Source organism: Ilyonectria robusta (genome assembly GCF_021365365.1).
Source record: "Ilyonectria robusta strain PMI_751 chromosome Unknown BGZ61scaffold_1, whole genome shotgun sequence".
In the NCBI taxonomy this organism is placed as follows: Eukaryota; Fungi; Ascomycota; class Sordariomycetes; order Hypocreales; family Nectriaceae; genus Ilyonectria; species Ilyonectria robusta.
The window spans coordinates 3,272,896-3,285,690 of NW_025764435.1; the positions used below are offsets into that span (position 1 = coordinate 3,272,896).

General features: G+C 56.4%; 5 protein-coding genes across 5 annotated transcripts; 2 read left to right on the forward strand and 3 right to left on the reverse strand.

The window, feature by feature from the left end:
* Positions 1–775: 775 nt before the first annotated feature.
* Positions 776–1,687, reverse strand: BGZ61DRAFT_543996 (uncharacterized protein; the record flags this gene model as incomplete). The annotated part of the gene is made up of 2 exons (XM_046255257.1): positions 776–1,429; positions 1,544–1,687. 2 exons carry the CDS (start codon positions 1,685–1,687, stop codon positions 965–967), a joined length of 609 nt encoding a protein of 202 aa, XP_046112576.1. The 3' UTR covers positions 776–964.
* Positions 1,688–3,409: 1,722 nt separating this feature from the next.
* BGZ61DRAFT_525861 (uncharacterized protein) lies at positions 3,410–4,300 on the forward strand (the record flags this gene model as incomplete). The annotated part of the gene is made up of 1 exon (XM_046252840.1): positions 3,410–4,300. The coding sequence occupies one exon, from the start codon at positions 3,410–3,412 to the stop codon at positions 4,298–4,300; it is 891 nt and encodes a 296-aa protein (XP_046112577.1).
* Positions 4,301–5,053: 753 nt separating this feature from the next.
* Positions 5,054–7,602, reverse strand: BGZ61DRAFT_22557 (BRE1 E3 ubiquitin ligase-domain-containing protein). The gene is made up of 6 exons (XM_046238161.1): positions 7,236–7,602; positions 6,779–6,922; positions 6,669–6,729; positions 5,749–6,620; positions 5,233–5,652; positions 5,054–5,180 (listed from the first exon to the last, which is right to left on the reverse strand). The coding sequence occupies exons 1-6, from the start codon at positions 7,416–7,418 to the stop codon at positions 5,148–5,150; spliced, it is 1,713 nt and encodes a 570-aa protein (XP_046112578.1). The 5' UTR covers positions 7,419–7,602; the 3' UTR covers positions 5,054–5,147.
* A 45-nt stretch (positions 7,603–7,647) lies between these two features.
* On the forward strand, positions 7,648–9,799 carry BGZ61DRAFT_438999 (uncharacterized protein). The gene has a single exon (XM_046244309.1). It carries the CDS (start codon positions 7,872–7,874, stop codon positions 9,615–9,617), a length of 1,746 nt encoding a protein of 581 aa, XP_046112579.1. The 5' UTR covers positions 7,648–7,871; the 3' UTR covers positions 9,618–9,799.
* Positions 9,800–11,974, reverse strand: BGZ61DRAFT_439002 (XPC-binding domain-containing protein). Its single transcript, XM_046244310.1, has 7 exons — positions 11,649–11,974; positions 11,487–11,534; positions 11,343–11,415; positions 11,202–11,281; positions 10,812–11,141; positions 10,266–10,748; positions 9,800–10,208 (listed from the first exon to the last, which is right to left on the reverse strand). The coding sequence occupies exons 1-7, from the start codon at positions 11,664–11,666 to the stop codon at positions 10,080–10,082; spliced, it is 1,161 nt and encodes a 386-aa protein (XP_046112580.1). The 5' UTR covers positions 11,667–11,974; the 3' UTR covers positions 9,800–10,079.
* Between the last annotated feature and the right edge of the window lie 821 nt (positions 11,975–12,795).

The following is a 12,795-nucleotide window of genomic DNA, read 5'->3' on the forward strand; positions in this document are numbered from 1 at the left end:
CGCAGCATGAAGGTGGGCAATAACACGGCGAAAGAGGCGCTAACGACTGGACAACGACATGGCCTAAGAGCAAGACACGGGCTCGGGGAGGAATGAGAGCTCGGCGACTGTCTCTTGAAGAGCAATAAATACAAATGGAACGAGGACGGAAAAAGCGAAGGCGGAGAAGCAGCGTTAATATCTTGCCATGCCTTGCCAGGTTGAGTCGGGCGGAAGACAAAAAGGGTCCCGATCACGCGCACCTTCCCTTGTTCCCTAGCGTCGCTGGTCTCCGTCGCCATCTCCATCCCATCTCCAGCGGCCCGGGTCTCTGGGGCCACGCCCCCCAGCGTGGTGCGGTGTCTCGGCCTGCACAGTGCACACGGTGCCGAGGTCCTGGCTGCGGTGCAGTGTTGCAGTGTTGTAGGGTTGCAGTGGTGTGCAGCTGCTGTCGGGGTTGCTGCGGTGCATGCAGCCACAGGGCTTTCAGTGGTCGACTGGTCGCACCCATCCCCCAAAATCACCCACAGCAGCGGGTGTGCAGCGGTCACTGGGGGTTCGGATCTCGGGCTACCTAGGTACCTAGGGATTCAGCGATACTGTCCCAAAGCCGTGGGCAATCCTCTACTACTAAGGTACCCCAGAGCGCCCAGGCGGCCACTGGCCACTGTAGGCGGGGCGTAGTGCAACGCTGGCGCTGAAGATTTGTCCGGGGCCACCCCCACTGTCCGGCCCAGGGACACGGTGAGACGGTTCTCCTGCTTTGTTCCGATCCTCAGTTGATCCCTGAGATGCCCTCAGACGCAACTTGGCGATCTGGCTCGGATCGATAACCTCCCGCCATGTGGCTTTGGCCCCAACTCCGTTCACAATTCCGACGCTCATGACGCCTCCGAGGGGAGCCATCCCCGGCAGCGCCCGGTGTAAGCACTTGACTCATGCCGATGCATGTCTCCCATCCGCCGATCTCACACAGGTTCGCACCTCACATCGCTGCTGCAGGCAGTCGAAGGAAGTTTCGGGGTCTTGCAGTAGCCCGAGGCCGTAGCCTCATCTCGAGGCGTGCGCTTGCTGGTCTGTGGTCAGCCAGACCTACTTTGTCGGCCGAAGGGTGGGGACCGGAGTTGGCTTCGTTGGCCACGCTCCGCTTGTCATCTCGAAACGGTGCCTGTTTTCGGATTGGATACGACTTGAAGTCCGGCCGGTCCCCAGTTGCGATTGGCTGCTCTCGCTTTCGCTTTCGCGTCGTCGGTGGTCTAGGTTGTCTCGAGTCTCGCAGTCTCGCAGTCTCGAACGGCGAATACGTCATGGTAAATAAGAATCGGCTTCCCGGCACGGCCTTGTCTGCGTCGTCGCCTTGCCCCCATCTCGCACACTCATTCGGGCCACAGTCGAGATTGGAGCAAGGGGAACCGTGATTTGTTTCCCCGTACGGAGCTCCGTATGCGACCTGCTCCGGCGCAGAGTGTCACCGCAAATCTCATCTGCAACTCTACCCCGATGCTTATCCCGACGCGATAGGAAGCCTAGACTTTTCCAAGCCTCGCCCTTTTTGCACACATACTCGCAGTGCCGAGTCCAGCACAATAACAACACGTCGATCGGATCGTACGAGTCGAATTTCTAGGGGGGTTTGCAGAGTCACACCTCGATGAGGCTCAATGGCGCACCCAGTAACACCTCGTACGCCTCGTACGCCGCGTATCATCTCGTATCACGGAAGTATGTCGCACATCCAAACGGGCGCCTCTACCATTCGCTCTCTACCCCTCTTATCTTGCTTCTTTTCTATTCACGGTTGATATCCACCTCGTCCTCTTTACATCCTTCATCTTCCATTATTCTCATCCAGCAAGAACCCGGCGCCCGGGTAGACGACTCTCCCGACCACCGACTTTGTGCCCAGGTCGGATATCGGTGGTCATTTGCTCCGGCCGCCGTGATCTTCCTCCTGACGAGCTAATCGCGTGGCATTCACTACCAAAAAGCTTAGCAGCCGCACGAGCTACGGCTCACATTTACTCCCGAATCCCGGTCGCAAATCTGAATCCAACCGTAGACGAGAGAGGGGACCCAGCGGCCGACGCTGAATGGAGGGAGTACGACGCTAGTGGGGCTTATTGAGAAGTCATCCCGTGGGGCTGCTGCTCCTTGTGTTGTCCCCTGATTTTTGCTGGCGCTGGCTGGACCGCTGCTAAATATGCAACGGAATCTTGATCCATGAATCCCAGCGAGCGGATCCTGGCCTGGCTCGCTTGGGAGCTTGCCATGATAGGAACACACCACCTCCGGGTCGTCGTTTTTTCTTTCGCGCACTGTAGATGACTCCTTCTAGACTACGTGCCTAGTCGATCAGCCCTACAGTATTTCTTGCTTACATTTTCTCCTTGCTTCTTTCGCTTCGTACTTACTCCATGCCTATTCGGGGACTTGGAGGGCCGTTTTGCCGGGGCCGTGCATCTTGCACCACTCGTGTAGGGTGTTGGACTCACCATGAATCCGAATCCCACATGTACATTGCGAATTGACGAAGCCCGTGTCCTTCCAATGTCGGCATCCGGAATTATTCATCTCGCCGTGTGACGCACCTCCCGCGTGCCGCACTCCCAGAACTCGCTTCGCAACAAGGAGTCACCCATTGTGGTGGTTCGCCATGATGCGGGTGTGGCTGACTGTGGTCAGATATTCACACTACGCCGGGAATAATGAGTAAGACGGGGCGTATCGGATTGAAAACTCGAGACTAGGGTAAACGCGCAAATCCTTATTGTATGAGTTACTTGCCTCCCGCCATTGGGTGTGACGCTAAGTGTGTGCGCCTATTGTTTGTTGGTGATATATATGGTTGTGAAAAGCGAAGACAACACGCGCGCGGTGGACCAAGGTGGAGGTGTGAAGAGGCCGTCACAGATTCACCCCTGAGATGGGCAAATGGAACGTGCATCCAGATTCGCAGAAAGAAAAGGAATGACTGCCTAGCACGAAAGCACGACCATGGAATTATTACTTTGTTGAACATATTCTGTCCTGGTTAGCCTCATCGGATAATACCTGAGGCACCTTGTGGTGCAAGGCGGCGTCCTACTACTGTTGCTACCCTAGACAAAACGTCATGGTGATTTATTTCCACTGCTGGTTGGTTCGACGTTCCTCGCCACGTCGCACCTCCTTCAAGGCTTGGCCACTCTGGTGCCTGCGAGCTTTCAGCCCTGCAGCCTAACTGTCTTTCCACGTGGTCTCATCATCTACATCTTTTGAGTGTGAACATTGTGTCCTCACGCTCTCGAACCACGCATCCAGCACAACGTGCCATCCGGGATCTGGGCCCTGCAAACGGCACATCGATTTGCCCGCTACCTGGTCATCACTAAACCTCCACCGGCTCTCACCATCACACAGCATCACCACCTTCAGCTACCACCACGCAGCCATGATCCCAACCACACTGGTCCTCTACCTCGCCCTCCCGGTGCTGGCCGTCGCCGCGCGCCCCAGGAACGCCATCCTCCTCTCCGATGTAGAGTCCCTCACCCTCCGCGGTGATGGCGCTAAGACGGCCCATCGCCGTGTCCCCGCCATTCCTCAGCTCCGGTGCATCTCCTCCCGCGGCATCTGCGACCTCTACGACATCGACGTGCTGCGCTGCACCAACCAGGGCTCCTCCTATGGCGACGAGGACATCCAGTGGAGCTGCTCGGCGTCGCTTCCCGAGGAGCTCAAGCTCGGCAGCACCGACGTCATCTGTGAAGGCTACTCATCCCCGGATGACCCGTACGTCCTCAAGGGCTCTTGCGGCGTCGAGTACCGCCTCGCCCTGACCAGCAAGGGTGAACGACGGTATCCCAACCTTGCGAACGGCGGCTGGTTCAACGACGGCCGAGGCGGTACTGACTGGGGCGCATGGCTCTTCACCATCATCTTCGTCTTCGTCCTTGGTTTCATCATCTACTCGGCCTGTATCGGGGCACAGCAAAACCGAGGGCCTCGACGTGACCGCATTCATCGTGCTGGCGGAGGCTGGGGTCCTGGTCCGGGTCCCGGTTGGGGTCCCGGCAATGATCCTCCTCCTCCTTACCCAGGCACGAAGCCGTCCGGTCAGGGCTGGACCCCGGGCTTCTGGTCTGGCATGGCTGGAGGCGCCGCGGCTGGCTATATGGCTGGGAGAGGAAACCGCAACGACGGCCACCAGCACGACTATGGAAGCATCGGGCGAGGAAATGCCGGATGGGGTGGCAACTCTAACGGGAGATCATCCTCATCAGGCTCCAATACGTCCAACCGCCACGAGAGCACTGGCTTCGGCTCTACCAGTCGCAGGTAAACAAACATACCACAACGACTCTCCAAGTCATGTGTTTTAGCAATTAGGATATAGCATCACACTGCTCAGCAAAGAATTTTTGGTAGCTTAATCGACGCCTTTCCATTTATCCAGCAGACCCTTATTCATCCCCATCCCCATCGTAAGCCTTGCCTGGTGCGCCATCTTCTGCTACACAGTATATACACGCCGTTGAGCACATCTCATGCTCCCCTGGCGAATAAAAGTACACGGAAAACTTTCCAAACATAGCCACCATCTAGCCCAGAGAAGAAGAAAGAAGCGTCAACGTTGGTTGTGACGAGCTCCACATCCACTCGCCACCCTTGACGATTTGGCTCCCCTAGACCAAGCCAAGCCATCAGAAATAAGCAGTAACGGATTGTACAATGCTTGATAAACGCAATTAAAGTAGAAAAGAGAGGTATCGTGACACGAATGTTGAAAAGGGGTGGGCTTGGGTTGCAGAGAGGCACTCTCCCTGGCCCATTTAATGGTGCACAGGCATGACGTCCATCTTGTCGAATGCTCGGGAGCAGGTCGGGCATTTGCGCATGCGATTGCTGATCCGGTCGTCCACGCACTGGTTGCAGAATAGATGACCACATGTCTTGAGCGCTGTGTTCTTGAAGTTGTTGCGGCAGATCGTGCACAAAGCAAAGGTCTGGTGATAAGAGTTAGCATAATTCAACAGATTCAATGGTCATGAGTCTTACTCGAAGCATCTCCTCCTCCTCTGACGAGTTACTCAACGCCTTGCTCTTCCAGTTGTCGCGGTCCTTCTGCACGTGTTCAATGCGGACCTTCAGCTTCTCCACCTCGGTTTCCTGCATCGTGTTTCGCTCCCTCACCACAGCAGATGCCGCGTCCTTGGATTTGACTAGGTTGGTCAGGTCACCCACCTGCTTGTTGAGGGAGTCTGTTCGTCGCACCGCTTCCAGGCTCGTTGTCTCCATCTTCTTGTTCTCCGAGACCAAAGTAGCATTTGCCTGCTTCAGATCCGTCAACTGCTTCTCCAAGTTGCCCAGCAAAGTCCGGTTTTGCGATTCAAGGTCCTTGAGCTGCGCAATGATTTCCGAGCTCTTGCTATTTTGGTGTCGGAGGGATCGGATTTCGTTGTTCCTGGTGTCCGCGTCCTTGCGAGCAGCAAAGTACTTCTGATCCGCCTTGCTCTTTTCCGCGATCAGAATCACCACTCTTTCCTCCATGGCAGTGAAGTCGAGAACCTTCTTCTGGGCCAGGTCCTTCATCTTCTTGTACGCCTTCTCTATTGACGGCAGTTCTTGGTTGATGGACTGGAAGTCTTGCTCCAGTTTCTTGTACTTTTGTCGAAGTTCGTCGTGTGAAATTTCCTCGTCATCTGCGTTGGTCATCTCTTGGTCCTCGTTCGACTTGAGGCGCGTGATTTCGGATTCAAGCGCCGAGATTCGATCGTCCTTGGCACTTACGAGCTCCTTGACGTGGTCGAACGAGGATCGTTCTTGATCCATGTTTGCCTTGCGCTGCATGTTTTCCGCTAGAATTTCGTCTCTTGCTGAGCGAACGCGAGCCAGATCTTGGTCTCGAGACATAATTTCTGCTTCAAGCTCCTGTGTAACCTGGTTCGCGTCGGCTTCTAACTGAGTGCGGAATGCGGATCGCTCCGCTTGTAGTTTCTCGGCCTCTTCTCGCAACTGCTTGTTCGTGGCTTCCAGGTTGTTGATCCGCTTAATCAGGTCCTCGTTCTGGCTCTTGAACTGCTTGAATACGTCCGTTCGAATGAAATCCTCGTCCGTCAGGTTTTCCCGTCGTGCTTTGAGGCTCGAATTTTCGTCCTGCATGGTTTTGATTTCCGCCAGGATGGTGTCCAACTGCTCCTTTTGCTTCGTCGCAGCAGCGGTGGCCTCCTCGTACTTGAGCAACAACTCACCAGATGTCCCGTTGACCTCGGAGCCTTCCGAACCACTGTCCCCGGACGCTGCCGGGCGGGTGGCACTGGCAAAGGCTTGCTGTTCCAACTTCTGCACCTGTGAGCTCTTGGCCCGATCCAGTTTCTTCTCCGCCTTGAAGTATCGCAAAGTAGCCGCATTCAGTTGTTCTGAGAGTTGGTCTTTCTCGCCGCTTAGTCGATCCAGTTTGAACAGGTACTCCTTTTGCGTGGCTAGAAGCTTGGTAAGTTTGTTCTCCAGCGCGGCCGCCTCCGGGGTGATCTCTCCACGCTTGGCAGCCAGTCGAGCAAGGAGCGTTTCGGCTTTCGATTTGATTGCTTTGCCCTTGTCTTGGAGGTGTTTCTGGAAATCGTGGAGGTCTTTGAAGCTCACGCCACTCAGATAGGGTGGATCTGACACCACATCAGCACACGCGCAAAATACGGGAGTGAGGTTCATACCGGAAGAGGCTGATGAGGACGATACGGTCGACTCTGCGAGGAGTTCCAACTCTTCAAGAACCTGCCCAATATCAGCCATGATCAATCAAAGTCGCATTGCACAAACGAACCTGTCGCCACCAAGCATCAATGATTCTCAAATGATCGTCATGATGTACGGATCGTTTATGCAGTTCTTCGAGTCGCGATTCAGCCGTTGCTGCCTTGCGACTGTATTCTTGCATCTGTCGATAGATGGATCCTTTCGTATAGGCCTGGTTAACCGAGGTCAGCGACAATTTCGTACTCAGCGCGTCGAACAACGTGTACGGGTTTGTGGAGGCATGGAACGAGGGCGCGGGCAATCGGGCGCATTCAGATCGCCTCTTCAAAGCCGGGGATATCTGTCGCTGAGGAGCGAGCATCATCGCTGGCTTGGTGAGCTAGGGGTCCAGCATCGGACTTTGATAAGAAGATGCGGCGATCCCGAGTGCGCAGGCCCTCACATAACAGCATAGGAGAGGTGGCAAGACGGTAGGACGGGCCGCGAGCACTCGCAATAGGAAACGGGGTCGGTCAGACACTTACCTCAATCCAGCCCTCCTCTTTCATTTCGAGGGCGTCTTCCTTGGCCTTGGATCCATTGACAGCGACTCTCTTGCTAGGAGGAGCCAAGTCATCGGCGCTGCTAATGGCAGGCCTCTTCCTGTCCTCCATCTTAGCGAGTGTGGATGGACGAGGCGAGGCAGAGGGGGTCGCTGTGAGAGGCATCAGAAGTCGCGTGGCAACGGGTGCAAAGGAGGCGTGAGGCGAAAAGAGAGCGAGGGCTCGGTCCTGAGAGCGCAATAGAGCCAAGTCCCGTCCCGACGTAGGGCGTGCGTGCCGTCATGAATGAGCGGCGCGAAGAAGTCGTGCAGTGCTGATGGGACGTTCCCTAGGCCAGGAGTTGAAATTTCGAAGTTGAGTCGCACATCGAGAAGCGCGCTCTCTCCACCTCAAAGGGGCTTAGTGGTGCGCTAGCCTAATTGGGCGACTCCCTTATCGATTTGCATACCGGCTAAACCTCGCTGAACCAGGCTGCCTCTCCACCATCCCGCATTTTCTCAGAGTTCGCGGTGCATACAATTTTCAACCTCTTCATGAACAAGGTCGATGTGCACGATGTAAGGTGATTGACCGACTCTCAAACCCTCAATATCACACTGGCGATTATTCACTACCATAATGAGCTCTATGTTCAAGAAAAAAGGCGGGCTCGCCTTCAAGCCCAAGATCCCGTCCGGTCGAGCTCGCCCCGCGGCCCCAGTACCACCACCACAACCTGCGAAACCTCCTCAGAGTCAACCGTCCATTGATGCGCAGTCGCAACCAGCGCATCAAGAAACTCCCGAGACTCCTGATTCGGCGACCCCGACGGTAGATTCGAGTGCCGTTACGACGCAAGTGACTCACGAACCACCCCACCACGCATCTCCAACCCCACCAGAGTCGGTTCCTGAGAATGCGAAACACGACGATACCACCACACTCGACCAAGTGACAAGCGATAAACCGCACGAGCCCGAAGCTGTACCTACGGTAGCCCGCGTGGAGAACGAAACAGCCGTTGGTGAGCCCGAGACCCAGCTTGAGGCGACCGCGCTCAAGTCGGCACCAACCACAGAACCTGAACGAGTCCAGCCTGCTCCAGCGAAAGACATCAGTATCCCTGATGATTCACATGGCGAGCAACAACCAGACACGACGGTAGTTCCAACGCCTGCGCCCCATACAGTAGATGAGGTTGCGACGACGGAGAGTTCCGCAACACCATCAATTACCCCGGCCGAGTCGAGTGAAACCACATCACAAGCACCTGAAGAGGCTCGCGAGAAGCCAGCGCCGAAACCAAGGAGCAGGAAACAATCGGCAAAGACTGCGCAAGAAGAAACTGTTGATGGGGATGACAGCGCTCGACCAAAGAAGCGCCCAAGGAAGACCGCAAAAGATGGAGCGGGTGCGGCGCCAAAGCAGCCAAGGAAGCGCAAAACACCTACACAGACCGATGGAGAAGGCCAGGCTAGGAGTAGGCGCGCCCGGTCGATCACTCCCGAGGATTCGGAGAATCAGATTGTGGACTTGCAACAACTGAAGATGGCGGATCTAACCAAGGACTTGCACATTGGCAAGAAGTTCAGCCGCCACGACGAACTCCGAGAGCGAGAGAGGCGGACCAGACTTAAGGCGAAGGTTGGCTTAGACGCGGATGGAGAGCGTGATGGCTCGGAAACACCTGACAGGACCGAACCAGGTCCCAAGAAAGATAGCCCGGCGACCACATCGGCACCTGCTCCCGCATCAGGTCCCCAATTTCGCATCGTGGACGGACAGATTGTCGTCGACCAGAGTTCTCTGGCTGTCGATCGGCACGCGCGCGCCGCCGCGGTCCTTGGAGACATGGAGACGGTCGAAGAGAACGACTTTACGCGACTAATCACCAGCAACTCCTTCATGAACACATCCAAGCTCAAGGGCCCAAACATCTGGACCGACCCGGAGACGGAGCTCTTCTACCGCGGCCTGCGCATGTTCGGCACCGACTTCGAGATGATTTCCAAGATGTTTCCCCGCAAGCAGCGCCGCCACATCAAACTCAAGTTCAACCGCGAGGAGCGCCACCGCCCCCGCCGCATCGACGCCGCCATCATCGGCGAGAAGACGATAAAGATGGACCTAGACGAGTACAAGGCCTTCACTGGCTCTGAGTTCGAGTCGGTCGAGTCCATCGAGGCCGAGCAGCGCAAGATTCAGGAGGACTTCGAGGCCGAGCAGCAACGCGTCGCTGACGAGCAGGCCGAGATCATGCGTAAGAAGCGTGAGGAGCTTTTCGCCGACGACGACGATGATGCTGCCAAGAAGAAGAAGGGCAAGAAGGGCAAGCAGAAGGTCATCTACGGGTTGAATGGAGAGCCCATTGCCGCAGAGTCCTAAGGACTGGGCCTTGAGGATCGGGAGACGGAAAACAATAGAACGGCGCAAAGGAGACCGGCATGATACCCGTTAGGTTTTTTCCACATGGAATAGAAATCAACCTAGTTATTGATATAGGATTCAATCATCCTTAGGACGGAATATGGGTACAAACGATGCACCCGGTAAGACGCAGCAAGCATGTGGTCTTCAAATTTTTTGAATTCGTCAATCTCGTCGACTTTACTACCTTGCCTTGGCTTCGCACATATCATGCCATGTAGATGCTCCCCGTGATAAGGCGACGCCGTCCCTTCGTGGCATCACGAACTTGTGAGGCGTTTCTGTAACGTGACCGCGCTATCTCCAAACCAGACTGTCGTCCGGCAACCATATTACTTTGGCCAAGGCCTGGATATGCCCCGTTTCCTCCTGTCATAATCGTAACAAGCACTGTCTGGCACAGCGATCCCAGCCCCGTATTTAGTTTCCGGGGCCAGTCTCGTCGTCCTCTGGTTGGTCGAAGAGGAAGTTGGCGGCGAGTTCCTCGTTCTTGTCGCAGGCAAAGTAGGCCTGGATAGCCTGATCACGGTCGAATCCTAGTCGGCATAGCTGAGTGATGGTAGTTAGTACGTAGGTTCAGATAGAGGGCGGCTCAAGGGTCCTTACTCGCTCAATTGCGTCGCGCTCCTCTTCGGTGACAGAGATAGCCTGGGCGCCAGGGGGAAGAGGAACATCGTCATCACCAGCATCCTCGCCAAGAAGCTGAAGGAATTGGTCGGGGTTTGAGGCAATGAGCTGGGCAAGCTGGGGGTTTCCGGCGCCAAGCTGCTGGAGGATAGGCTCAAGCATCTGGGGCTGTTGTTGAACGACTTGGCGCAGCTGCTGGAACTGAGCATTGTGTCGCAGGAAGTCCAAGTTGCCCAAATCGCCACCCTGGGTGGCGGCAGCGGCAGCAGCGGCGGCGGCGGCAGCCTCCTGGTTGTTGCCACTTCCACTTCGGGGAGTGCCACCATGCTGAGCAGCAAGGTCGAACAGGTTCACGTTGCCATCGTCACCGCCCTGGGCAGCGGCAGCGGGTCGAGCGCCAGAACTAGGGGCGGCAGCGGCTTGACGTTGTTGCTGCTCCTGCTGAATGTTGTCGGGGATTCCCTGAGCAGTGAATGTCAGCGGCCACAATGTGTCGTTGCGAGGTGGACAATTCTGCTAACGTACATTCAAGAGATACTCAACGGCGCGATCGGGGTTGTTGAAGGCAGCACGCATGGCAGCCTCAATCGCAGGCTTCTCGAAACCCATGGCCTCCATGTTAGCAATGGCCTCGGTGCGCGCGTTGCCCATGGCCAGAGTTGAAGCATCATTGCCAGATCCAGTATCGGCGGAGCGCTGAGGGGTAGGGGTCGCGGGAACAGCAGACGAGTGCGAAGCGGCCTGGATGGGAGCGGGGGGGGCAGCTGGCGTGCTGGCGATGTGTTGAGCGGGCGTCGCGGGGGGAGCGGCAGAGGACTCGGGGGCGGGGGCGGGAGGAGCAGGCTTTCCCTTGGGCTATCACGACGGAAGCGTCAGCGGAAGAAGGGGGCCGACGAGAAGGTTGAAGGTGCGCACCTTGTTCACCATGCAGACAACAAAGCCCTTCTCCTCGATGTTGTAGGAGCCGACGGTTTCTTCATCCTTCAAGATCTTGCCTGATATCACAGTAAGCGGATTGGACGAGGGCAATGCGGCTGGTGGCGAATGCGGAAATACCAGAGTAGATGAGCTTCTGCAGCTTGGGATCCCAGCCCTTCTCGGCGGAAATCTTTTCCTTGACAGCGGAGATCTGTTGGAGGGGGTCGTCAGTTCGGGGAATTCGCCCGGGTGGTGGGGGAGGATGGCGCGGGGTGGGCATACCAGCTCGGAGGGTTCGACGTCGAGCGTGAACTTTTGCTGCTTGAGATCCTAGAGAGCGGGTGAGCAAATGGACGAGGCTGCGAGAGGTCTGCAGCAGATAGGCGAGCGAGGGCGCCGAGGGGACGAGGCGGGCGACGGCAGAAGGTGCAGGTGGTGACGCACCTTGAAAGTGACCTTCATGATGGGCGAAAGAGTCTGCGAAGCGGGGAGACGAGAGGTGAGCACGGCAAGCGAGAGAGCGCAGCAGCCGTTGAATAGTGGCGGCGGCAGCTGGAGAGGGCCGAGTCGACAGGAATCGGCGACGTGGATGACGAGAAGAGGAGGAGGAGAGGGTGGAGAGGTGACTGGCGAGCGGGAGACGGCGGCGGAGAGAGTGAGTACCAGGTAGAGTAAGTCGAGTCGAGTAGGTGATGCTGCTTTTGACGTTGAGAGCCAAGAGCCACAAGCAGCAACAAGCAACGGGCAACGGCGCCAGGAAGAGCCGGGCTGGGGCCAGTCCAGCAAGCCGCCTGCCAACGCGGGGTGGGGCAGCCGAGTTTCTGCACCAAGTTCTGCACCTGTCTACAATGGATGGAGCCTGAGATGGCAGTGCTCTGGTGGCCAGCTAGGTACCTACACTACGCCATAATACGCAGTGTCCGTCGCTGTACTGTACGGTACTGTACCAGTCCCGCTGGACACGGAGGAGAGGCTAATTACCAAGCTTAGCCTGCCTGGGCGCTAGGGTTACAGGGGTCGTGGGGGAAAGCCGCGCTTCTGTTTGGTTCAGCCACTCCGAGGCTCCAGTGCTCCAGCGCTCCAACGCCCCCCGAGGCTCCAACTCCAACCCACCCCAGGCAACTGGGCGGCGGAGCCAAGTGGCGGTGCGCGCGTCGCTCTGGTGCCTGGTGAAGCCTCACGTTGCCTCAACTCACCTTGCTTACCTTGCATCTCACAGAGAGGTGGGGGGGAGCTCCGAGTTGCGACACAGAGATACCGCATCGGTACCGTACAAAGTAGCTCTAGGCACAACTGTTTTCGCCAGTCGCACCGTGCAGCTTGGTACAACCCAGTAATCACCTCCTACTTGCACGTCTCCGCCAAGCCAAACCGGACAAGAGACATCAGCCCTATCCATCTCGGTTGACAGCAACCCTCTAACAGCAGCAGCAGCACTACAATGACAGAATCAACAAATCTCTCACTCATCGATTGCAACTCACACACATTCACCGGTACGGACCGATTTTCTTTTCTTTTTTGGTTTCTTTTTTTATTCTTTTGAATCTATACTTTTGTCTACCTAGTTTCATTCCTGTCATTCATCTCT